The following is a 27,032-nucleotide window of genomic DNA, read 5'->3' as shown; positions in this document are numbered from 1 at the left end:
GGATTGATTCTGAACTCAATCTCTAGCTTCCCTTCCCTTCTCTAGAGGGGATGGTAGGGTGGGGCGCAACGTTCCAAGCTTCTAATCATGGCTTGGTCTTTCTGGTGACTAGCCCCCACCCAGGAGTTCACCAAGAGTTGCCTCATTAGCACAAAAGACATTTCTATTCCTCGGGGAATTCCAAGGGATTTAGGCGCTCAGTCTCAGGAACTGGGGTCAAAGGCCAAATATAAGAACCAAAGATGCTCTTTGTGCTCTTATCACTTAGGAAATTACAAGGATTTTAGGTGCTTCTGTGCCAGGGACTGAGGGCAGACACCAATATATATATTTTCTATTATTTTATTTGCCCCAAGTGATGCTTAGGATTAAACAAGTTTTATAGAAATGCTGTCCTACTTAGTTTGTACCCAAAGCTCTGGCCTGTCATGTGGTAGATCATGATACCCTTGAGGCCAAGGGGGTGTCAGGAGCAGGAAGGCTATTTCCTTGAGGCCCCATGCATCAACATCTCCTGGGACTCCATTTCTTGAAATTCAGGGTTTTGTTTTAGCTTTAGTTTTTTAAAATGCAGATTTTGTCACTTCTCCATTTTAGCTGGTCATTTGGAATCCTGGGTACAGGACCTATTTTTCAGCCAGCTCACGTGTCATCTGGAAAACGAATGCACGGTTTTTTCTCATGTTAACTATCCCCCATTGCAACTCCGCTCCCTCAGCGCTTTTATCTGTCTTCAGGTTGAGTCTAAGTCACGAGGTTTGGCCTTGCAAACCCTGGTGTGCAGAAGAGCAGCTGCGGGCCTGAGCATGTCCTTTCAGCTTATCTGGTGACTGTGTCTCCTAGATGGATGTGAGGCCACCCCAAGAGGCCGTGATGGGTCTCTGGACTTGGCCTTGCAGGCATATCCCTGCATTATGAAGGATGATACAGATGGTTCGGCAGACTTGCCCTTGGTTAAGCTCTGTTGATTATCATTAGCTAGTTTGCTCTCTTTCATTGCTCATGTTTTCCCTGGAGGATGTGGCTCGGTGTTTTTCCTGGTGTGAAAGTTAAGCAGGCTGATCGATGACAAGCGGCTCCTTTTTTCCTTTGTTCTTCCATTCGATAAGGTTTAAGGGGCATTGACATCTTTCTCACTGGTCTCCCTGCCTGAGTCTGGGTCACCTCAAATCCATGCCTCACAGGGCTGCTCCCAGAGGTATCTTTCTGAAACACGAATCTGACCTTGTCAGTCTGGGGCTTACCACCTCTCTCTGCTCCTCAAGGATAAAGTCCCTGCTCTTCAGCTTGACGTACAACGTCTTTTCCACCACCTCTTTCTACTCTCAGCCTCGCATGTTCTCTTCTGGTAACACAGTGGACTTCTCATTTGCAGACATACGATCTCATTTCTTCATCCCTCACCTCTGGGAGCCACCGTGATGGGATAGAAATTCAGGGGGGAGACGTAAGACCTGTTTGGTGGGGAGGATGGGAGGTGCCTCCTCTGCCTGAGCCCACAGGTAGCTACGCTGCCTGCCTGAGCCTGGGCATGGCGGGACCGGCAAGGAACAGAAAACATGTCCTTTGTCCTTATCATGGGTTGCTCTGGGGGCTGCTGCCTTTCTGCTTCATCTGCCAAGACTTCTGCCAATTTGATGCCTTTGCCTTGACCCCCTGAGATGGGGATTGGGTCTCTGGGTGTCAGAAGCTCCAGCTCCCTGCCCCTCACCCCTGCTCCCCAGATGATAGTGATCAAGACCACGTGGTAGTGATCAAGAGGTCATTGTGGGGCCCTAGCTGGCTTGGCTCAGTGGATAGAGCATCAGCCTTCGGACTGAAGGGACCCAGGTTGAATTCCGGTCAAGGGCACATGCCTGGATTGCGGGCTCCATCCCCAGTAGGGGGGTGTGCAGGAGGCAGCCAATCAATGATTGTCTCTCATCATTGGTGTTTCTATCTCTCTCCCTATCTCTCTGAAATCAAAATAAATATATATATTTTTTAAAAAGAGGTCATTGTGGGGCATACCCTGCGGACAGTGAGTACTTATCTCTGTGAACAACCTCTCTCTCTCTTTATATCTCAGCTGGCTTATCACATTTTATATCCTGAATATTTGTATTCTGTCCGTTGCTTCTTATTTTCTGTCTCAAATGACTTTGCATCTTCACGTACAATGCGTTCTCTTCCATATGAGCAGTCGTTCTATCGTACTTTCTATTGAGCTAGAAATCGAGTTGTGATGTTGTGTGTGTTTGGGTGTGCATGGAGGAGAGGGTTTTCTGGAAAGTGGAGGTCTTCTCTGGACTCTTTTCTACTGGGGCCCTCTAGGGCTCAAGAAGGACCCAGGCCTCTCATCTTTATGTTTCTTGGCTGATATGCCATGGGTCCTGCGTGCTAAGGAAGAGACAGGACGCAATGATGAATATAACACCATTTCTCCTCTCAGAGAACTTATGGACAGTAGAATCTGAAATAGATAATAATGTAATTAGAATCCTGGTCAGGGACCGAGATTGCAGAGGATATGGATGGAGGGTGGGGATCAGGGAAGCCAATCTGGAGAGGACAGCACTGAGCCCACTTCTGACTCAGGGGGAGGTTTTTCAGATGTTAAGGAAGGGCAGGCTGAGCTAATGCAATCATGTGTCAAACCTCCATGAGTTTTTCTCTTCACAAATGGATATTAACATTTTTGTTTAATCAATGACATGAATAGATATAGACTGAAGGACTGACAGCTCACCAAGAAGTCCTGGGTCCTGTAGGCGTGGGAGAATGAACAAAATAGTGCAGTTTCCATAACCTAGAATGTACCTTCGGGGCTTTGCTTCAGTTCCTTCACCTTTTTGAGGTGCTGGGTACCACTGAGACTCGGATGAAACTACATACACTATCATTAGAAAGAAATCACATCTGCACATACATATAATATTTAGATTTTGGCTTCTAGGGGTTCACAGATCGCCAGAAGCCCTTTAATCCCAGTTAAGAAGTCCAACTTCAGGGGTTGTTCCACTCTTTAGGATTGGCAGTTTTCCCCATAGAATCGGGGACTCTGTGCCTTTAGGGAGACCTTCAAAGTCCCATAGAACCAATCGCTTACATGATGTTTAAGTCCTTTCTGTGCTAGGTTGTCGCATGTTGTTTAAGCCCATTCCTGAAACCTTCCAGAGGTGAGAACTGTTTTTGAAGCACCTCTGTCTGTCTTTCTCTGTAGCCCTACTAAAATTCTTCCTCACGCTAAACCCAAATTGGTTTTTTTGATTTTTCATTTCTGGCTCTGTCTGGAATGACCTGGAACAAGAGCATCTATCTTTCGATCATCTCTTCCAACCTCTCCCACTCTCCATGAGTTTAAGGACTTTTACTTCGGGATTTGGGTCCTGAGGTTCCTCTAAAATCGTTCTCCATAGAATGGGGACATCTCTAAGCATTTTCCACGCTTGAGAGAATCAGTAGGTTTCTGCTGCATGAGTGAAGGAACTGTCCCAGGGTTAGATAAATTTGGGGAGGGCTGCATTAATTGGCTCTTCTAGGAGAGTCTGCATGCATGTTAGCACCTTAAAAGCGCTGATAAGTCCTGCAGCACAGACTTGGTTCATGGCTCCATTATCATTGTGAGAAGTAGGTGTTTTTGGGCACTGACTCAATGAACTGCTGCCCTGTGAGGGTTTTTAAAGGAGAATAGGGAATGAATCTCATAGGGAACTAGTCATCCCCAAGTTAATTTTCTCTGTGTTTTTCCCCCCACACAGCCTCTTGACTTTGAAACAACAGCCGTTCACAACATTGTGTTCCAAGCGGAAAATCCCGAGCCTCTGGTGCCCGGTGTGCAGTACAATGCCAGCTCGTTCGCCACGTTCACCCTTTTGGTGACAGATGTGAATGAAGCGCCTCAATTTCCCCTACACATCTTCCAAGCAAAAGTCAGCGAAGACGTGGCCGTAGGCACCAAAGTGGGCAACGTGACTGCCAAGGATCCGGAAGGTCTGGACATAAGGTAGAGAGCAGGGCTGGGCAAGCCTAGCTGTGCTGTGACCAAGGCCAGCGGGAGGGGAGAAGGGCTAGGGGCGGGGGGGGAGGGGGGGGGGGGACGCAGAGGACCTGGCCTGACTCCAAGGCTCTCTCCTAAGGGAGCAGCCAGCGATTTGAAGCCATATCCAGTGCACTTGGTGAACTTGACCTTGGTTCCTGCAGGGGTCAGTACCCTGCGTGGGGAGCGGGGGAAATCCAGGCTCAGACAAGTGGGAAGCATGCCAGGTTGCATCCGGCCCACTCACTGCAGGTCCCACTGAGAGCTGGTCAGGTCAGGAGATGGGGTCCAGAGACGGGGCTGCCCAAAGCCAGATCCTGTGTCTGAACCAGTCCCCACGGCCAAGGTTTGGGGAAGAGTTCCAGCCCACCCCCTAAAGTCGACGGGAGGTCTAGACAGAGAGAATGAAGCAAAAGCCCAACTGGACAGACTCAGCCCCCTGACACAACTAAGGGAATATTCTGGATGCAGAGTGTACAGGTTCCTTGCCTCTCCAGAGAGTAGGTCTGGGGTAACACGACCCATTCCAGAGCACATCTCTGGCGAGGCTAGCGTTCAGGCCGAGGTGGTTAAACAAATGCATAAATCTTAGCAATTCGTAATCTTTTTTATTTTATTTTCCCAGTGCAATAGGATTCACAAAGATTTGCCTTACAAATGTACAATGATCATTAATTTGCCCAAGAAATTTATGTATGTGTATATATCTATATCTGTGTCAACATATATAACCTCTTTAAGGTCACATAGTTAATGAGCACATAAACAGGACTAGAACCCAGATCTTTTGCTTCTATTGTATGACAGTCTCATGGTGTATGGCATAACCAATGTATGTGGTTATGGTGACAATTCTTTAAGTTTCTCTAAACATTTGAGGGGAATCTTGTCTCCCAACAAGCACTTGGAATCAGTGCTGAGACCTTTTTTCTGATTGTCAAGGAGTGAAGTTCTCACCTCCTGTTTTAATCTTCTAGTTCATCCCTTCTCTAGTTTTATAAAGAAGGCAAGTACAGTGGGAGCTGTACTGTATGGTTTGTACAGATACACTCTCTATATCAGAGCCACAAAAATTCTGATGGGGGACAATTTTACAACCATTTCTTGTTTAACACATGCTTCTTCCTCCTTCATGAGAATGCTCTAAAAATCATTAGTCAAAGACAAGAGAATAAAACTTTGTGTTTATGAGTGGGGGAAACAAAGGCATTTAAAAAAACTCAGATAGATCAAGGAGAAGATAGAATGTATAGATTATTAATGAGATTAGAAAGATGAGGAAGAAGACTGAGCAGGACAGCGTCCTGTAAGAAACAGTCTTGGAGGACAAATGAGAAAAGTGTGTTAAGAATAAAGAACAGTGAGCAGTTCAGAGGCTAGTGAGGACATCCTTAGTGCTGCTGCGGAGGCGGGAGAGGCTCCTGCCACCACCGCTGCACTTGCCAGACATGAGCCCGGCTTCTGGCTGAGCAGCACTCCCACTGTGGGAGCACGCTGACCACCAGGGGGCGGCTCCTGCATTGAACATCTGCCCCCTGGTGGTCAGTGCACATCATAGCGAGCAGTTGAGTGGCCTTAGCATATCATTAGCATGTTATGCTTTGATTGGTTGAATGGCCGACTGGATGACCGGACACTTAGCATATTAGGCTTTTATTATATAGGGTGTTTTGCATATTTGTATGCATGTAATTCTTTTATAACTTCTATTAAATTGTGGGGTTTTTTATTGAGGAAAAATTTCCAGAGGTGAAATGCTTTGGTCTAAAAAGGAACAGCCTTATGGCTATGATGTGTTGCTCCACAAAGGGCTGTACCAATTGTTTTTCTTGTGGTTCAAGGCTTGTCTCTCTCAAATTCATCTAACACACCTGCCCATGAGTCCCACTGGTAACACCAATATGATTGGGTTGCCTTCCTGCTGAACTCCATTCCAAGGCTGACCATTGCTTCCCACGATCTGGCTCGCTCCAGGCTCTCTGGCTTCGTCTTTTCCATCCACTGCTTCCCATTTTTACCCCGACACTGCTGGAGCGTCTGGCTCCCACACAGCAAGCTATTCCTTGGCCTCAGGCCATAGCGCGGCAATCCCTTCGGCTTAAAGCAGCTTCCTTTTCTTGCCTCAGCTAGCATCTACTCCTTCAGAAAGGCTGCTCTGATTCCCATGAGCTTCTCTGGGGCTCCATAGGGCCCCTTTCACTGTCTTTACCGCTTTCCCTTGGAGTTATTTATCTCTGTGTCTGTCTCCTCTCCTGGCCTGAGAGCCCCTTTTGGTAACCTCCCGTCTGCCTGAGATTTGCTAAACACTCAGTAGGTGTTTGTTGAATGAGAGAGTTCACGGGGCCACCAGTGGCCTCTGAGTACCCACCCATTCCCACAACGTCTCCACCGCTGGGTGCTCAGGTTTTCTTAGAAGGGTGGTTTGCTAATCCGTTTTAAAAGCTGGTCCCAGGTTGTTTTCATTAGAATTCTTTGATTGCCAGAAAAGTTTGTTTTTCCGCCCGAGTTTGTGGCTATACATTTTCTAATGAAACAAGTACAACTACCACTTTGTAAAGATGAGCAAATCCCCGTTTTGAAGATGGAAGCTAGGCAAATAAAGCATTAGTAGTATTACATAATGACCTTTGAAATATGCCGTAAATAACACGCCAGGGATAATGTTGACATAACAGCATAGCGATGCATGAAGTGCCCTCCCGTTTCCACATAAAGTAACCCGGGCTTCCCTTTGCTCTTTTCCCTTCATGAAGTTATTCCCTGAGAGGCGACGCGAGAGGCTGGCTCAGGATTGACCCTGCCACTGGCGAGATCTTCAGTGCGGCTCCGCTGGACAGGGAAGCTGAGAGTCCGTATCGCGTACAAGTGGTGGCAACTGAAGTAGGTGAGCAAAAAAAAAAAAAAAAAGTAACAAGTTAATAGGGGATGCACCAGTAGAAGTAGGAGGGAGGGAAAGTGAGTGGGTCAGATTATCAGAATATCTTAGAGTGGAAGAACAAGAAGGGTACAAAAGTGAAGGGAGCCCTAGCTGGTGTGGCTCAGTGGATAGAGCGTCAGCCTCAGGACTGAAGGGTCCCAGGTTCGATTCCGGTCAAGGGCACATGCCCAGGTTGTGGGCTTGACCCCCAGTGGTGGGGCGTGCAGGAGGCAGCCAATCAATGATTCTCTCTCACTGATGTTTCTCTCTCTCTCTCTCTCTCTCCCTATCCCATCCTCTCTGAAAGCAATAAAAATATTTTTTTTAAGTGGAGGGAACTACTTCCTGTTTTGTTTCAAGAGGAGAACCGCCTGCGCTGAGCACCTGCGGGGTTGCCTACAGGCTGCCAGGGCTCCTGGGTGCTTCCTGAAGGGGTACAACTCGAGGAAGGACCCCGTGTGCCCGCCCGATGCCCACCTGCTCTATAGTGCTTGGGGTTCTCCTGGAAGCGGGCTCAAACCGTTGCCTGGCTGGCCTACACTGTTCATTTCTCCTTCGGCCTTAAGTGGGACACCTCCTCCTTTCTGAGGCAAACTGTGCTACTCGGTGTTCTCGCTTTGCTGTGAGGAGCTTGCTCAGTGCAGACACGAGGAGCTCGCCTTCTGACTCTGACGCCGTAGGCTTGGGGGCCCTGAGCATCCATCTGGGTTTTGATGAAACGGGGTGAACTTTGGGAAGACTTATTATTTAGATAAGCCAGGGGTGTTTGGATGGTCCTTGTGTAACCTTTGCATCTCATTTAATTCGGTTGGGGTGGCTATATTACCCTCTAGTTCTAAATGTGGACTTCCGCCAAAACCGGTTTGGCTCAGTGGATAGAGCGTCGGCCTTCGGACTGAAAGGTCCCGGGTTCAGTTCAGGTCAAGGGCATGTACCTTGGTTGCGGGCACATCCCCAGGTGGGGGTGTGCAGGAGGCAGCTGATTGATGTTTCTCTCCCATCGATGTTTCTAACTCTCTATCCCTCTCCCTTCCTCTCTGTAAAAAAGTCAATAAAATGTATTTTAAAAAATAAATGTGGACTTCCAGGGAATTTTAAAAAATTAAAATAAAAATAAACTCACAGAAATAGTATGCTTACCAGTGAGAAGAGTGGTGATTAAAACATTGACCCAGGGTTGGGAGCGGGAATGGAGACCATTGCAGTAGGTGGGACTCATGAAAATGTTCCTCCCCAGGGAACAGATGAGTAAGAAGAAAGCACTCAGTCAAGTGAAAGCAGCGAGAGGAGAAAGGCCCCAGCACGTGCCGCATTCGGAAGGGATGTGTGCAAGCGACAGCCTCTTGCTCTTTCCTAGTTATGCCACTATCACACTGTATAGGCATTTAACTCTTTTTAAAATAAATATTTTTTATTGATTTCAGAGAGGAAGGGAGAGGGAGAGAGAGAGACACACACACATCAATGATGAGAGAGAATCTTGGATGGGTTGCCTCCTGCACGCCCCACACGGGGGATCGAACAAGCAATCAGGCATGTGCCTTGACCGGGAATTGAACTGTAACCTTCTGGTTCATAGGTCGACGCTCAACCACGGAGCCACACGGCTGCGCCATGCATTTAACTCTTGGTTTAACAGCTCCCGACCGACCGGAGGAAGTTTCTGGCTGGGCCTTCCTGCTGTGCGTTCTGCGGCAACACGCCGTGGGGGCAACACTTCCCTCTCACGTGCCCTAAAGGCCTTGCCCATTGAGCAGATGGATGAATCAAAACCGGGTTCACCACCCTGCTCCAATTTGCAGTTGGCGTCCCTGACATAATGGATGAAATGACCCGCAGAGCACAGCGGCTTTTCCTCCTTTGGTGAAGTGTAGTCAGGGACACAGAAAACATTTGAAAAGGAAAGCAAGAAGACAGGGATCACGGGAATTGAAGCGGGTTGGAGATTGTAGAAACAGTATCTGTGTTGACGTCGGGGAGAATGAGAGCAGTGTCTTTGCGCTGCACTGACAGCCGTGTTTGAGCGCTCAGGGTGGGAACTTGCTCCTCCTGCAGCACTGTGGGGTAGGTATGTTAATGACCATGTTTTACGGATGAGGAAACCAAGGCACCGAGCAGCTACGCAGCTTGCTCGCGATCACATAGCTACCAAGCATTTAGGCTACCGGGTCCAAGTGTCTCACCACCCTCCCAGAGTGAGTAACTATTGTGCAGCCCTTCACTCTTTCCTAAGAACACGGCCTGACGCTCTATCCACTGAGCCACACCAGCTAGGACTCCCTTCACTTTTGTACCCTTCTTGCTCTTCCACTCTAAGATATTCTGACAATCTGATCCTCCCAGAGCCACATGCATTACAGCCGAATAACCGAGGCTGAGAAACCATAACGGGCATGCCTGAGTCAGTGGTATGGAGCAATGGAAGATGTGGGCTCTGACGTCACACCTCCTGGGCTGGAAGCTCTTCTCGCTGTATGACCTTGGGCCGGTCACACACCTTCTTTGGGCCTCAGCCTTCTACCTGTACATGCGAATCAGAGCCGTTGTGAAGTAATGTCTATAAGACATCAGCACATCAATCTGATTATTATCATGAAGGCTTTTAACCAGGTCTGATTCTAAACGTTGGTCATCTTTCTGCTACCTCAATATACCCAACTACTTGAATTGTAATAAATAAATAAAAAAGAAAGAAAGAAATATCCTTTCTTATTAAGAGGAAGTGAGAGAGCTGATATTCCGTTTCAACCACTCCATTCCCTAGGTGGGTCCTCCTTGAGCACCACAGCGGGGTTCCACCTGGCCCTGACCGACGTGAATGACAACCCCCCGCGGCTAGCGAAGGAGTACACGGGCTTGTTCTTCTGCTACCCCCTCAGCGCGCCCGGAAGCCACATCATCGAGGCCACGGACGATGATCTGCAGCCATTTCGGGGTCCACAGTTTACATTTGCCCTTGGCAGCGAAAGCTTACAAAACGACTGGGAGATTTCCAAAGTCAATGGTGAGTTGTCAAACGCACATCGAGAAAAGCGCTGGTGGGTGATGACATTGGCTTGTATTGGCCTCGATGGGCCTGCAGCCCTCGGCACAGGGCATTCTCCCAGGCTCCAGGGAGGAGCCGCCTGCTCTGGCAACTGGCAGAGGGGAGCTCCCCAGAGGGGAGAAGCCCCAGGCTTAGGAGGGAGGGAAGATGGCTGACACACAGCCATCCACCGTAGCATATGGAGACGGATAGTTGGATACTAGTAATCTGAGCAGCATTTACAAAATTTCCAGTGGCAGCTGAGAAACAGATTTCATAATGATGTTTAAAAACAGCTTTATTGAAATACTAGAGGCCCGGTGCACGAAATTCGTGCAAGAGTATGCCTTTCTTCTCCTCCCTCTCCCCTCCGCCCCACTGCCAGCACTGGCTTCCCTCTGGCACCCGGGACCTGGGCTTCCCTCGCAGCCCTTGTTTCATCTGGAAGGTCGTCTGGAAGGACATCCGGTCTAATTAGCACATTATACTTTTATTACTATAGATAATTGACATACAATAAGCAGCACACATTTAAAGCATACAATTTTATAAAAATTGGCATATGTGAGCACCATTGAATGCAGTCAGCATGATCAGGATAAGACCCCCTCCCCCAAAAAAAGTCTTACATGCTTTTAAAGTCCCCATTTTCAGCCCATTCTGCCTTTTCGCCATCACCTGGTAACTACTGATCTGCTTTCTATCTACTATAGATTAGTTTGCATTTTCAAAAATTTTATCAAGCCTTGACCAGTTTGGCTCAGTGGATAGAGCGTCGGCCTGTGGACTCAAGGGCCCCAGGTTCTGTTCCAGTCAAGGGCATGTACCTTGGTTGTGGGCACATCCCCAGTAGGAGGTGTGCAGGAGGCAGCTGATCGATGTTTCTCTCTCATCGATGTTTCTAACTCTCTATCCCTCTGCCTTCCTTTCTGTAAAATATCAATAAAATATATTTTTTAAAAAGAATTTTCTCAAAATAAAGTAATACAATATGTAATCTTTTTTCATCTGGCTAATTTCACTGAGCATATTTATTTGGGGTTTCAGCCATGTTGTTGTGTGTATCAATACATCTTTTTTTTTTTTTAATTGCGGAGTAGCATTCCATGGCATGACTATCACAATCTGTTATTCACTCACTAATTGATTGTCATTTAGGTGACTTCCAATTTTTGCTGTTACAAACGAAGCTGCTACGAACATTTGTGAACAAGTATTTTGTTGGAGCACATACTTTCATTTTCTGGTTAAATATCTAGAAGTGCAATGCTGGGTACTGTGGTAGCTGTACGGTTAAATTTTTAATTTAAGGAACTGTCACATTGCTTTCCAAGTCGTCTAACATTTTAAAGTCCCACCAGTGTGTTAGAGTCCTCAACATTCTCCTTAATACTTGCTATGCTCAGTCTTTTTAATTTTAGCCATTCTAGTGGGAGTGTAATGGTATTTCATGATGGTTTTAATTAGTATTTCCCTAGTGACTAATGATGTTGAGCATCTTTTCATGTACTTATATGCCATTCATATATCTTCATTGGTGAAGTGTCTGGCCAAATATTGTGCCCATTTTTTTTTTAATTGGCTGTTGGGCATATATTGTTGAGTCATCAGCATTCTTTGTATAGTAAAGGTACAAATTATCTGTCAGGTACATGATTACAAACCTTTTCTCCCAGGCCGTGGCTTGCATTTTCATTTTCAACAGTGTGTTTTGCAGAACAGATTTAAGATTTTTGATGATATCTGACTTATTTTTTTCCTTGTTTAGTTGGTGACTTTGGATGTGATGTTTAAGGAATTTTTGCCAAACTTGAGGTCTCTAAAATTTTCCAATTTTTCCCCCAAGGGTTTTATAGTTTGGGGTTTTATAGTTTTATCTTTTACATTTAGCTCTACGATTGATTTCAAGTTAATTTTAGTACATGGTGCATGGTAAAGGTCCAGGTTCATTGTTTTTAATATGGCTAATTGTCCTAACATTATTGAAAATATTCTTCTCACATTGAATTGCCTTGGCAGCTTTGTAAAAAATCTAGTGACCACACACACACACACACACACACACACACACACACATATGTGGATCTATTTCTGGATTTTCTTTTCTGTCTCATTGATCTCTTTGTCTTTATACCAATACTACACTGTTTTGATTACTGTAACTCTATAATAAGATGAAATCAAGTAGTGTAATTTTTCCAACTTTGTTAATTTTTGAGATTATTTCATCTATTGTAGGTCACTATACATTTTAGAATATAGTTTATCAATTTCTACCAAAAAAGCTGATGGAGATTATGATGGGGATTGTGTGAATCTGTAGCTGAATTTGGAGGACAATTAACATCGTAACAGAATTGAATCTTCTACCCATGAACATGACATATGTCTCCTTTATTTAGGTCTTTCTGAATTTTGCTGGGCAATATGTTTTAATTTTCAGTGTATCGTCCTTGCAAATGTTCCCCTAAGCATTTCATATTTCCACCTAAGCCTGGTATTTAAAATATTTTAGTTATTAAGTAGTTTCAGGCTTAAGGAATAGAATTGATGATTTTTGTGTGTTATTCTTGTATCTTATAACGTTGCTGACCTCATTATCAGTTCTTTCTTGTTTTTAGATTCCAAAAATGTGCTACATATACAATCGTGTTGTCTGTACATAAGAACAATTTCATTCCCTTTCCAGTCTGAATGCTTTTATTTATTAATTTTGCTTTATTGCTGGCTGAAACCTTCAGTACAATGCCGGATGAAGGTAGCGAGAGAAGAGATACCTCGGCGTGTTCCTGACCTTAGGGAGGAAGCATTCCTCTTTCACCATCACGTCTAAAGTTAGCTGTGGGTGTTTGTAGATGCCTTTTATCAGGTCGAGGACTTTCTCTTCTCTTCCTAACTCGCTGAGAAGGTCGTTTGCTTTTTAAAAATTAGAAATGGGTGTTAAAATTTTCAAGTGTTTTTTTTTGCATCTATTGAGATGATTGTATGGTTGATTTGTGTGTGTGTGTGTGTGTGTGTGTGTGTGTGTGTGTGTTTAATCTGTTAATTGGTGAATCAACTTTGGGACGTAAACCAGTTCCTGGGATAAAGCCTACTCGGTTGTGAAATATTTTTTTTATATTGTTGAATTTGATTTAATAAAATTTTAAGGAATTTTACATTTATATTCATGAGGCGTATTAGTCTACTTTTTTGGGGGTAGTGTCTTTGTCTGATTTTGATGCCAGAGTACTGCTAGCCTCATGGAATGAGTGAGGAATGTTCTTCTCTTTAATGATCTGGTACCGTTTGTGTAAAAACAAATTTTTTTCTTCCTTCAAATTTGGTAGAATTTACCAGTGAAGCCATGTGGGCCTGGAGTTTTATCTACAAATACAACTTCTTTAATAGATATAGGGCTATTCAAGTTATAGACTTCTTCTTGGTTGAGTTTGTAGTTTATATCTTTCAAATAATTTGTCTATTTCATTTGATTTATTTAATTTATTGGCACAACTTATTTGTAATATTATTTTATTATTCACTTACTATCTTTAGGCTTTGTGGTGGTATGACCTCATTTTGATATTGGAAAATAATGTCTCTTTTTTTTCGCTGACCAATCTGGCTAAAGGCTATTCATTTTATTGATATTCTCAGAGAACCAGCTTTTGATTTCATTGATTTTCTCTATTGTGTTTTTGCTTTGTATTTCATTGCTTATAGATATATATCATTTTCTTTATTCTTCTTATGCTATATTTAACTTGTTCTTGTATTATTTTCATTATGGTGGAAGCTGAGGTAATTAACTTGAGAATTTCTTTCTTTGTTAATATAGGCATTTGGTGCTATAAACTTATCTTTTAGTGTCACTTTAACTGCATTCCACAAAGTTATGCATTGTGTTTTCATTTTCATTCAGTTTAAAATACTTTCTAATTTTTTTTTTTTAGATTTCTTCTGTGACCCATGAGTTATTTAGAAGTGTGTTATTTAGTTCCCCAATATTCGAGTATTTTCTATATCTTTCTGGTTACTTTCTAACTTAATTCCTTAGTGACCAGAGAACATTTGACTGGGATACATTTCAATTTATTGAGCCTTTTTTTGTTTTGTTTTTTCAGTACTTTAAAGATTTCTCCACTGTATTCTGGATTGCATTTTTTCTTTTTTGTTCCCTTGAATGTAATGTGTCTTTTTACTCTGGATGCTTTTAAGATTTTCTCTTTATTACTAACTTTAAGCAATTTGATTATTATGTGCCTTTTCATAGTTGTTGTGTGTTTTTTTCTTTTCCCTGAGATTTGCGGATTGAGAATTTAGTTTTTATTAAATTTGGGGGTGGGGAAATTAGCAATAATTTCTTCAAATATTTTTTCTTTGTAATTCAGTGTTCATGGCAACTTTACGAACGTAACTACTGGGGATTATGATAACTGACTGTATTTAGTATTCGTTTCTACAGAGAAATCATAAACTGAGGACTTGAAAAATGCATGAACTCTTTTTGACATTATGGAAGGTACATGTGGAGTGGAGATATTTGGGTAGTTTAACTCATACTTACACTTAACCATTTCCCAGTCACCCTCGGTATGTGATTCGAATATGAGCTTGATTCCTGCTGATCTGGGTACCGAAGCTGCCATTCATTTTACTCCTATTCTGACAGGAACTCATGCCAGACTCTCCACCAAACACACCCGCTTCGAGGAGAGAGTTTATAATGTCCCAATCCGCATCAACGATGGGGGTCGGCCACCCTTGGAGGGGACTGTCTCTTTACCAGGTGGGTATTTTGCTGCAGGCAACCTGGGATAGTGTCTGTTCCCACGGGGAGGTGGAAAGAATTGTCACCTTTGAGATGAGATTCTGCCCTTGTTTACTTAAAAGCTTAAACTACCAAATCCTGTTCTGCTTTCCAGTCACTTTCTGCACGTGTGCGGAAGGGAGGTGTTTCCGGCCAGTAGGTCATCTGCCTGGGATCCCTACCGTGGGCTCGACAGTTGCCATACTCCTGACCACATTATTGGTCATTGGTGAGTGTAATCTCTCAGATTCAAGGATTTCTGTTCTGGTCCTCAGAAACATTAGCTCACCTACGGGTCTGCTCTGGTGGCTGGTCAAATGGCAACCTAGGCTACAGCCAAGAATATAGATCACCAGTAAACCATATCAAACCCTCCTGGTTGGAGGTACTGTTGTAGAATCACCCTCTTCCTTTCATTGCCTGATTGGTTGCTTTGGGAAATATGAGGCTCTAAAGCGTAAATGTTGGTGTGTAATTATAATCCATGGTAATCTATTGTGATCCTCTGTATTTCTGTGGTTTCCGTTGCATCGTCTCCTTGACATCTGATTTTATTGATTTGGGCCACTTCTCTTTTTCTCTTTGAGAATATGGGTGAAGTTTTATCGATTTCGTTTCTTTTCAAAGAACCACCTCTTTTTAACTTTTTTCTTTAAATCCCTATTTCATTTTATTTCTGCTCCGATCTTCATTATTTTTTCCTTCTCTTTGCTTTGGGTTTGTTCTTCCTTTCCTAGTTCATTTGGGTTTAGAGTTAGATTTTGTACTTTTACTTGAGATTTTCTTTTCTTTTCTAAGTCCGCCTTTATAGCTGGGAACTTCCCTCTCAGAACTACTTTTGCTTGCATCCCGTAAATTTCAAAGAGTTGTGCTTTCATTTATCTCAAGATAGTTTCTAATTTCCTATTTGATTCCTTGGTAGTTTAGACGCATGTTGGTGAGTCTGTATGTATTTGTGTGTTTTTCCAGTTTTATCCCCCCTGTAGACTTCTAGTTCATGCCGTTGTGGTCAAAAAAGATGTCTGATATGATTTCAGTCTTAAGTTTATTGAGACTTGTTTTGTGATCTACATGTGTTCTATCCTGGGGAATGTCTCATGTGCACTTAAAAATATATATATGTTAACATGTATCTATTAAGTTAATGTGGTCTAATGTGTCCTTTAAGGTCAAAGTTTCCTTGTTGATTTTCTCTCTGAATGATCTATTCCTTGATGAAAGTGGGGTACTAAAGTCCCTACTATGATTGTATAACTGTCGATCTCTCTTTTTATGTCAGTTAGTATTTATTTACATATTTGGGTGCTCCTACATTCGGTGCATAGATGTTTACAAGTGTTACATCCTCTTGTTGGATTAAGCACTTTATCATTATGCGATGCCCTCCTTTGTCTCATCTCACAGTCTTCGTTTTAAAGTCTATATTGTCTAAGTGTTGCTACCCCAGCTTTCTTTTAATTTCCACTTGCATATGTCTTTTTCCATCCCTTCACTTTGTCTGTTTATATTTAGGTCTTTTGTAGACAACATTATGTACAGGTCTTGATATGTTTTCCTTTCAGCCACCCTCTGTTGTTTGATTGGAGCATTTAGTCTATTTATATTTACAGTAATTATTTTGATAGGTATGTGTTTTTTGCCATTTTGTTTGTTGTTTTCTAGTTATATTTGTAGTTCTTCTCTGTTCCTTTCTTTTTCTCTTGCTTTCATCCCTTGTGATTTGATGAGTTTTTTTAGTGTTATATTTAGATTTCCTTCTCTATTTTTGTGTGTGTCTATTATAGGTTTTTGGTTTGTGGTTACCATGAGATTATATAATCCATATCATAAAAGGACTGTAACGGTGTCACGACCAAACAAGCAGCGGCTCTCGCGGTGGGTGGGGTGGGGTGCTGGCAGCATCCGCGGAGCATACGAGGTATTGCAGGGCAGTGGACATGGCCCTGATGGCAGGCTAGGCCTAGGGGACCCTACACAGGCACGATTTAATCATGCGCTGGGCCTCTAGTAGTATATAAGTCTATTTTAAGTTGTTGGTTGCTTAAGTTCAAATGCTTTCTAAAAGTACTACATCTCTATCCCTCACCCATTTTATGTTTTTGACATTATATATCTTTCTTTGTGTGTGTATGTTTGTATCTCTTAACTGATTATTGTTGATATAAATGATTTTACAACTTTCGTTTTTTAACATTTATATTAGTTTTATAAGTGGTTGATCCACTAGTTTTACTACATGTTTGCCTCTGCTAGTGAGATTTTTTCCTTTTATATATTTTCTTATATCTAGTTTTGGCCTTTTTTTTTCTGCTCACAGAAGTTTCTTTAATATTTCTTGCAATGCCAGTTCAGTGGTGACGAACTCTTTTAGCTTTTGCTTGTTTGAGAAACTCATTTTCTCTCCTTGAATTCTGAAGGATAAGATTATCTGATAGAGTATGTCTTGGTTAAAGGTTTTTCCTTTCATCACTTTAAATATATTGTGCCACTCCCTTCTGGCCTGCAAAGTGTCTGATGAAAAGTCAGCTGATTGTTTTATGGGGATTCCTTTGTATGTAACTTTTTTTTCTCTTGCTACTTTTAAGATTTTCCTCTTTGTTTTTTAACTTTTGACATTTTAATTATGATGTGTCTTCATGTGGGTCTCTTTGGGTTCATCATGTTTGGGATTGTCTGTGCTCCCTGTTCAGGGGTGGGGAATGTCTGGCCCACAGGCCATATAAAGCCCTCGAAATCATTTGGTCTGACCCTGCCAAGGCATTAGAGGTGAGTTAATTAAATGTTTGACAAACTATAGAAGGCTAATTTATAAGTTGACAATTTTGTATGACCCACAAATGATGTTATAAATATCCAAATGGCCCTTGGCAGAAAAAAGGTTCCCCACCCCAGCTTGGATATCTGTTTCCATTGCCAGGCTAGGGAGATTTTCCAGCCAATATTTCTTCACATAGGTTTTCTGTCATTGTTCTTTTTCTTCTGGAACCTCTTTAATGCAAACATTAGTAAACTTAATGTCCCAGAGGTCTCTTATACTCTCCTGATCATGTTTTTTTTTTTTTTTAATTCTTTTTGCTGTTTTAATTGGGTGATTTCCATTACTTTGTCTTCCATATCACTTATCTGATTTTTTTTAATCAGCTAATCTGCTGTTGATTCCCTCTGTGCATTTTTCATCTCAGTTTATTGTATTCTTTAGTTCTGATTGGTTCTCTTTTACATTTTCTATCTTTTTGTTCTTTCTGTGTATACCCATACTTCTCCTGCGCTCAGTGAGCATCCTATGATCATTACTTTGAACTCTATCGGATAGATTGCTTATCTCCATTCATTTGGTCCTTTTTCTGGGGTTTTATCTTGTACTTTTGTATGGAACATATTCCTCTGTCTCCTCATTTTGCCTAAGTCTCTGTGTTTATCGTACATATTAAGTAGATCAGCCATGTCTTACAGTATGGAGAGTGCCCTTATGTAGAGGTGTTCTGTGGGGTCCAGTGGCACAATTGTCCCACTGGTATGTGGGACAGACCCCTGGCTCAGCTGGATGTGGTGTTCAGTCGCGACTGCTGCTGATGCACTGATGTAGCATGTAGGCCTCTGGTGTGGGTGGCAGAGGTGTGTGTGGGTTAGCGCCCCCCCTCCCCGCCCCAGATTGGGGCACTGCTTTGGAGGGGCTCCAGAGCCACCAGGGGCCACCTGCCAGGGTCCTTGCTTTACGTTTCTAAATGGGTCTCTGAGCATCCCGCCTTTTCTGCCATGATTTCTCCTGTGAACTTAACTGCCACATTAATTAAAAAACAACAACTCCCTTTTCCATATTGGTCTCTGACTTATAGTACACATTTAGTGCTAAAAGGCACAATGTAATTTTGAAGGGGTTCAGAGATGGGGGAAATCTTAGAGGTTAGATAGTCTCAATCTGGAGCCATGAGGAAGGTGACAAGGAAAAGGTGATATTTGATGTGGACACAGTGAAAGTGGGCTTTAGGCAGGTGAACACGTCTGAGAACAGATTTCTGGTTGTTCTGATTGGACTATTTCTTCTGTGGAAAGGGATGAAAGACTGGAATCAACATTTATTGACGATGTACAAAGTTCAGGAACTCTGTCTGATGCTTATACACTTAAGTTTCAGAATAGTGCAGGCATTAGATTCTATATTCTTTGATAGAGACCAAGCAATAGCTACCAGCTTAGATATGATTTAGGACTTGGTGCATACTTACTGACAGTAAGAAAAGTGATAAGCTTACTTATCCAAGAAGGTCAAGGCCTACAATCCCCTTTTCACCAGGACAAAACAATTGTGTTGAACCACAAGCATAAATGAAGTTGTATGAGTCACTTCTTCCTACCAGGGTACTTATTGCTTTATAAATAAATGTGACAATATATTTTAAGATTCCATCTATTTGACCCTGAGTTTTCTCTTTCAGGTGTAATTTTAACAGTTGTGTTTATTCGAATGAAGAAGAATAAAGGCAAAGATAATGTTGAAAGTGCTCAGGCATCTGAAGTCAAACCTCTGAGAAATTGAATTTGAAAAGGAATGTTTGTACAAGTGCCATTTGGATAACACCACCATTTAACCCCATAGTTTTTGCTTTTCATCCAACATATGCACTATAATTTTTTACAGATATGCCTTCTTGCCCTTTAATATTTTATTCCTTTTAGGTATTTTGTGTGCTATAGACATCAGAGATATTTTCCATTTTCTCATGACACTTTTCCTTCTGCAAAAGCCTTAGCTATTTATCCCAAACCAAAATATATGTGTTTTTCCCCTTTAGGGAAAGATGGGATGATGAAATAGCCTGGGGTTTTTTTTTTTGTTTGTTTGTTTTTTCTTCATCAAGGAGATTTATCAGTCATCCACCACAGAACTTCCTGGATTCAATTTATGCTTCTTATCCATCCTTTGTCTCCCTCCTTTCTCCTTTAGTATTTCACTAATTTAAAAACATTTGTTGGAGAAAAAAACAAAGTGAAGTTTTATTTAAAATTAAAAGATGAACTTTGTCCCTTAGTTTGAACAGAAACTCTTGGGTGTTGTTAGCCTTCTGTAGTTCAGTGTGGCTTTGTGTTGCTCTTCGTTTGAGGTTCTTCTACTTGGGAGTGCCACAAGCCTTCCACTGACCACATAGAGGCCCACAGCAGAAACAACCACTGGCTGGGTTTACGTACTACCTGCTACACTTGCATGCTGCCCATGTTTTCTTTATGTGTATATTAATAAAGTTTTGGTTATTGTATATTTAATGTGTGGAGGAAAATAAGGAAGCATGAAAGAAATAGTGACAAAGATCAAGAATAAATGTTGGCTGTGGTTGGTTTTGTTGCCCGAATCTCTTTGGTTCTGTTTCCTCGTTCTTTGCATTTGTTGAGAAAAGGGCTGGATCACAGTAGTTAGCTGCTGTTTATCAAAATTGCCTTCCACGTAGAGTTAGCCCAAGAGGAGGGGTCTACAATGAAGTAACATTTCACTGCTCTCGTGACCATGGGATGGGTTTAAGGCAAATATGCTAGAAAATTTAAAATTTAAATGAGAACCTTAGAGATTTGGGAACATTTCTCATCCCAGAGCTGTTTTCTGACTCCTGATTTGAGTCTTGAAAGCATTTGACGTTACACAACCTCTCAGAATTTTCTGAAAAGAACTCATATCTAAGAAAGGTGCTCTTACAGTAATGGTTAAAGCAGGCCATGGAGTTATATTTTTCATAAATAATCCTGCTTGTGGGTTCCTATTCTTAAAGTGAAAAAAGTGAAAACCAAAGAAAATATTCAAACTCTGTTTCTAAGACTTCAGTATTGCTTCCTTGTATCCTGTGCTTCAAACTCTACCTGTGTTTCGTTTTGTTGTTGTTTTCCACAAGAGGCGATTGGGAGTCTCATGATGGGTGAGACTCTCTCCTGGATCACCACACATTAAAAGACAAACCAAAGAGAACAAAATCCAGAAACACCAAAAGCATATTTACTTCACAAATGATTCCCCCACCTAAGGGATAGTCTAACATCCTCAGCAGCTTCTATAGAGATTTTTGCTTGTGTGTTATTGACCAAGAGTGACTGTGACCTGACATTTAGGTCACTTAAAAAAAAAACTGCATTATTGCTTCTCCTGCTTATTTTCAAGAAATCATATTATCATTACTGAAAGACCAAGGCATTCCCAAGGCCTTTGGTTTTGGTTTTGGGTTTAAGTCTGCTGAGATGGCCGAAACCGGTTTGGCTCAGTGGATAGAGCGTCAGCCTGCGGACTCAAGGGTCCCAGGTTCGATTCCGGTCAAGGGCATGTACCTTGGTTGCGGGCACATCCCCAGCAGGGGGTGTGCAAGAGGCGGCTGATCGATGTTTCTCTCTCATCGATGTTTCTAACTCTCTATCTCTCTCTCTTCCTCTCTGTAAAAAATCAATAAAATATATTAAAAAAAAAAAAAGTCTGCTGAGATGGGCTCAGGAGGTCTCTCCTGCCTCAATTTAATGTTATCTTCTCTGGACCAACTTGTATCACCTAATAATAGGCTGAACACATGGAACCTTTTAATCTAAAATCATTGATTAATATTCATACTTCTTGTGCTGTTTCGTTCTTGGGTGGGCCCTTCCTCCCAACCTTCTCTTCCTTGCATGACCGGGTCCTACCCATTTTTAATATCATAAAGACCACTTTAAATACTGGTTGCCGGGAACCAATTCCAGCATGTCATAATTACAAGAGTTTCACCAAAAGGTTGGTGAAGTTTGGAGACTCAACAAGGGCTGAGTCATAAAATGTAATTATCTGTTGGAACGGCTAAACTAAACGGCACTTCCCCCAAACCTGAATAGGATTATTGCTTGCTGCCAGACAGCTCAGAGCATCTTAATCTGCATGTTATTGCCTCCTGTTGGCCAAACACCTGAACAGCTGTAGGCTATTCCCCAACCAGACAATGCTTCTGTAAACCCTATCCTTTGAAGTGTAGAATCTCCACCTTGCCTTAGGACAAATTGTGTTAATAAATAGCATGGGGTTCTTAGCCAAAGGGATAGTCTTTAGCTCCTTTAGCTGAAGCACCTCTGACCCCCAATGCTTTTCAAAATTATCTTTCGTCCTTGGACTCCTTCTTAATCTATGCATCAGCTCCTTTCTCCAGATTGCTGCATCCCTTCCTAATGCTGGGACAAGAACCCCAGCAACTGGTCCCTCTAGGCAGGCTTCTCTGATTTCCTACCGGAGACCAGCCCACTGCCTCATCTGAACTTTCACACTGTTGTGAGGAAAAGTGTCAGGCTAGGATTCATTCCCTTTTCTGGTAGGAGCACTTCTATTTCCCATGACCCTCATGAAGTACACACTCTGAACTCCTTGAGGGCAGGAGACCAAGTCTTATTATCATTGTAACTTTGTTGCCAACAAAGAACCTTCAATCAAATAGCTTCTTGGCAAATGCAGAATTAAATGGAAGAGTTCTAAGACCTTCTAGAAGTTCAGTTATTTGCTCTTTTTGGCAGAACAAGTTGCCTCAATTCAATTGAGTTGAACATTTTGCCTGTTAACCATATAAACCAAAACCAGTGGACACATGAACAAATAATGAAGCAAGACTTTATACTCTATGGAGATACAAGAATAATAAGTATCCTTCTAGACAAGTAAGATAAATAAATGCCTATTGAATGGCAGGCAGAACATGTGTAAAACAGTAACAAGTCTTGACCTTCAACATATATGGTCTGGAAATCCATAAAATTCAAAGTTGTACAAGTACTTAAAAAAGTAAGTGAATCAAATCATGTGCTTTATTATACCTGGTGGGGGTGGGGGCGGGAGGGAGGGCAGGAAGAGTTGACCAAAGAGACTATAATTGGTGAGATCTATCTCTACTTCTAAAACCCTTGAGGGAATCTAAAATATGGTTGTCTAAGGTGCTTTCTGAACACTGGGAGTTGCTTTGTGATGCACAGTAAAAGCGAGGTCAGCATCCATAATGGTTTTCCCCAAACACCCTAATTCCTAGGCTGAAGAGCCATATGAGAATTCAGCTAGGAATGAAGTCATTTGAGTCTGTGTTTTCTGGAATTCTGCCCTGAATAGTTTTCTTCTTGACATTATGTCCAGCTCTTTAATAGAGCTTAACATCAGTAATGTGCATAGCCCTTTTATAAAACCCCAGAATGGTGAGAATATAAAAGAAGCATAGACAAATTCTGAGAGTGAGGGAAATGAGAGAAAATTAAGGGAAAAAAGCGTTTGTTGAGGGTAAGCATGCCTTCACCCTGATGTTACACGGTGGAGCCTGCTCTGCTATGAGAGCCTTAGCCATAGAGTCATCTTGGTGGGTGACAGGATATTTGCTCCCTGAATTAGGACACTATCAATTTAGCTAAGGATCAACTTTTCTGGATTAATGAATTATGCATTTAATTCACAATTACTATTACTTCTTTTATTCCTAATAAGCAGACAGGAAGTCGTGGTAACAACCACTACAGCCTTTTTATATGCAGTTTTCTTTCCATTAATTTTCTCTCAGCAGAATCCTGTCAGGTCTTCAGAACAAATTTTATTTATTTATTTTTTAAAATATATTTTATTGATTTTTTACAAAGAGGAAGGGAGCGGGATAGTTAGAAACATCGATGAGAGAGAAACATCGATCAGCTGACTCCTGCACACCTCCTACTGGAGATGTGCCCACAACCAAGGTACATGCCCTTGACCGGAATCGAATTTGGGACCTTTCAGTCCACAGGCCGATGCTCTATCCACTGAGCCAAACCAGTCAGGGCCAGAAAGAATTTTAGATGTTCCCAGACTCCAGGTTCAAAAATTCTCCCACCAAATGATTCAGTGAATGTTCACAATAACATTTACCCTCCTTGGGCTGTTCCTGTCTCTGATATTGTGCTGCCATCAGAGCCTGATTATAAGATCAACTGAAAAATATTTTAAAGAAGCTAAAGGTATGAAAACCCCTTTGGAGCTACCGAGAGACTTGGTTAAGGCTCCCCAACAGCTGGGGGTGCAGAATTTATAAACCATGTGAAGAGTTTTGACGCCTGGAAAAAGCTCTAAAATGTTTCATTGAATTACTCAACTGGAATTACTTTCAGATGAGCAACTTTAGGGCTGACATTACCAGCTTTTTAAACCACATCATATGTTCCAAAAGCAAAATGGAAGAAAAATAAAGCCCCAAAGTACAAGAGTAGTGATGCTGGCAATTTGGATATGCCAAAGAGAAGCTAGAAAGTGCTTCCTTAAAGTGAAAAAGTATGTGTGTATGAGCAGTATAGTATATTTAGGGGTACGACCTGTGTTTTCAGGCATCCACTGGGGTCTTGGAACATGTCCCCTGTGGATAAAGAGGAACTGCTACTACTATATGTGCCCAGAATGGGACAAAGACCAAATATATATATTTCTTAGATCACAGTATCACAGATAGTTAGTGTATGATAAATTATATTCATTAGTATTATTATTCTCTTTTTTTTTTCCTTCTCACATCAAGGCCTGGATCTAGCTGCCTTAAGACCCAGATGTGTGATCATAGGGACATTCCAAAAATATAGATGTTTCTGGTATTAAACAGAACCATGAGGACAAGACTTTTAAGCAGAGGGGAGCCCCCCAAAAAATCCTTTAAATCACAACTATCCAGAATTCTTCTTTGGACAACATTGGTCACAGGTGTTTTGTTTTGTTTTTTAAATATATTTTTTATTGATTTCAGAGAGCGAGAGAGAGATAGAAACATCAATGGTGAGAGAGAATCACTGATCGGCTGCCTCCTGCACGCCCCCCCCCCCACTGGGAATCAAACCGTGATCTCCTGGTTCATAGATCAACATTCAACCACTGAGCCACGCTGGCCGGGCGGTCACAGGTGTTCTTAAAGCAGCCCTGTGGGCCTCTCACTGTGGGTGCTGTGTTTGGGGATCAGAGAGCCTGGCCATCGGAGGTGCTTTAAGTCCTCAGAGGTTCTATAGCTGTAAGAGCTTGGCCCAGTGGCCGGCGAGCTCTCTGCCTTCACCGCCACCCCCAAGGCCCTCTCTCCTCTTCATCTGTCACTCTCTCCAGCAAATGAAGCCCTCTTGGCAGAGTTATCCTGAGCAAGACTGCAAATGCGATAGGGATAATATTTTGAAAATATTAATCTGATAAAGATTTCATTCGCTTACAGCGCTTGAGTCATAAGTCTGAACATTAGGCTTATTGCTCAGAGAAAAGATGGTGGTTGCTTCTAAAAATAGCAAAGATAATATTTTTCATAGCCCTTTCTTGGATATGGGTTTCCACATTAGAACATTCCAAAGCACAGATTGGCTTATTTTTCACAAGGCCGTCTGGCTCCGGGGCCTGCTCTTCAGAAGACACATTCCTCATGCCTCTCAGTGGGGGGTAAAGGGAAACAGCATCACATAATAGCTCCTCAGTGAGGGTCTTCCTCTTCACCCACGCCAGCTGGGCCCGTTTTCCTCTTTTTTTTTTTTATATTTTATTTTTATTTTTATTTATTTATTTATTTTTAAATATATATTTTATTGATTTTTTTACAGTGAGGAAGGGAGAGGGATAGAGAGTTAGAAACATCGATGAGAGAGAAACATCCATCAGCTGCCTCTTGCACACCTCCTACTGGGGATGTGCCCGCAACCAAGGTACATGCCCTTGACCGGAATCAAACCTGGGACCCTTGAGTCCGCAGGCCGACGCCCTATCCACTGAGCCAAACCGGTTAGGGCTAATATATTTTATTGATTTTTTACAGAGAGGAAGGGAGAGGGATAGAGAGTTAGAAACATCGATGAGAGAGAAACATCCATCAGCTGCCTCCTGCAAACTCCCCACTGGGGATGTGCCCGCAACCAAGGTACATGCCCTTGACCGGAATCGAACCTGGGACCTTTCAGTCTGCAGGCCGACGCTCTATCCACTGAGCCAAACCGGTTAGGGCCCAGTGTCCTCTTTGTAATACTTACTGAGCACTTGCTAAATGCTTAGGCTTGACATTTACGTACTCATATACTGTTCACAGCAACGCTGAGGTTCAAAGAGATTCATTCATTCAACATTGAGTACGTATTGTTTCCTGGGCACTGGAACACGGGGATGAATAAGACATAGTCCTTGCCTTCAGAGAGGTCGCTTGCATAAGACATTGGAAGTAAAGGCAGAGCTGAGATTGAAATACAGAACTATTAGGCCCCAGGACTTGTATTTATCTCACTCTGTCCAACACACCTTCATTGACTTCCTCGGGTGACAAGGCGATAAAACAGCTGGGACTTGACCCCAGGCCTCCCATCCCAATCTCCCTCCCACACCACTGCAGCACTGGTGACCCTGAATGTGGGCAAACCCCCTGGGAAAGACTGCGTGGGGTTGGGGTATATGGTCTCACCTGGTTCCGAGGCACCACCCCAAAATGGACAACCCTTTTCAGGCCTGCCTGAGTGCCCACTGGCCACATCCCCTTCCCACTGCTGGAAAAAGACACCCACGTCATCCCTCCTTCTTTGCTTGTCCTTCCTGGGGTGCCTGCAAGATGGCAGGGACTCGTGTAGGCTTTTATTTATTCTTGTCTCCTTGAGGTTTTGCTTATGTATTCTATTTTCCAAAATGCTGAGTGATAAATTATCTTTTTTTTTTTTTCTGGTCAGCTTATGGCAGAGCTACGCACAGAATAACACATTTTACAATAAATTGCTATAGATGTACACTGCTCTTGAAGGCTGTCCTTGCCACACGGTCAGAGCCATTGGTCTTGACCTCCAGGATTTGTCTCACCCACTGAAGGTTGCAGCACATATAATTTTTGCCTAAATGTTTACAGTGTTAGAAGGAAGTTTGGGATTGTTTAAATGCGGGTTAGATCCAGGTAGCTGAGCCAGCATGTTAAGGTCCGCTGAAGTGTAAGGTCAATAATGGAATCTCGCAGGGTGGAGGCTGAGGGGCTGGCAGGGATGAATGCGCAGTCTGGGACTTGGGTTTAATCCGCAGGGAGGTTTTTTAGCGTAGTGCTCAAGAGCAGGGGTTGGCAAACTTTTTCTGAAAAGCGTCAGCTATTTTAGGCTCTGTGGGCCACAGGGTCTCTGTCACAGCTACTCAGCTCTGCCTTTGCAGCACGACAACAGCCATAGACAATACTAAACAAATGTTTTAGGTTCCAATAAAGCTTTATTTACAAAAACAAGCAGTGGGTCAGATACGGCCCACCAAGCAGAGCTTGCTAGCTCCCATGCAGAGCAAAGTCCCTCCCATCAGACTGCCCACCTTACAGCC

General features: G+C 42.7%; 1 protein-coding gene across 1 annotated transcript in view; it reads left to right on the top strand.

The window, feature by feature from the left end:
* CDH17 (cadherin 17) overlaps window positions 1-20,009 on the top strand; it is a 75,363-nt gene extending 55,354 nt beyond the window's left edge. Inside the window, exons 13-18 of the mRNA XM_054708357.1 lie at window positions 3,741-3,985; window positions 6,772-6,902; window positions 9,700-9,939; window positions 14,615-14,731; window positions 14,868-14,981; window positions 19,189-20,009. Of these exons, the coding sequence (XP_054564332.1) occupies window positions 3,741-3,985; window positions 6,772-6,902; window positions 9,700-9,939; window positions 14,615-14,731; window positions 14,868-14,981; window positions 19,189-19,289 (948 nt within the window). The 3' untranslated portion in view covers window positions 19,290-20,009. The remainder of the gene's footprint in view (window positions 1-3,740; window positions 3,986-6,771; window positions 6,903-9,699; window positions 9,940-14,614; window positions 14,732-14,867; window positions 14,982-19,188) is intronic.
* The last annotated feature ends 7,023 nt before the right edge of the window (window positions 20,010-27,032 follow it).

Source organism: Eptesicus fuscus, chromosome 19 (assembly GCF_027574615.1).
Source record: "Eptesicus fuscus isolate TK198812 chromosome 19, DD_ASM_mEF_20220401, whole genome shotgun sequence".
Taxonomy (NCBI): Eukaryota; Metazoa; Chordata; class Mammalia; order Chiroptera; family Vespertilionidae; genus Eptesicus; species Eptesicus fuscus.
Note: the sequence above shows the minus strand (reverse complement) of the source record. Positions and strands in the feature narration are given on the sequence as shown.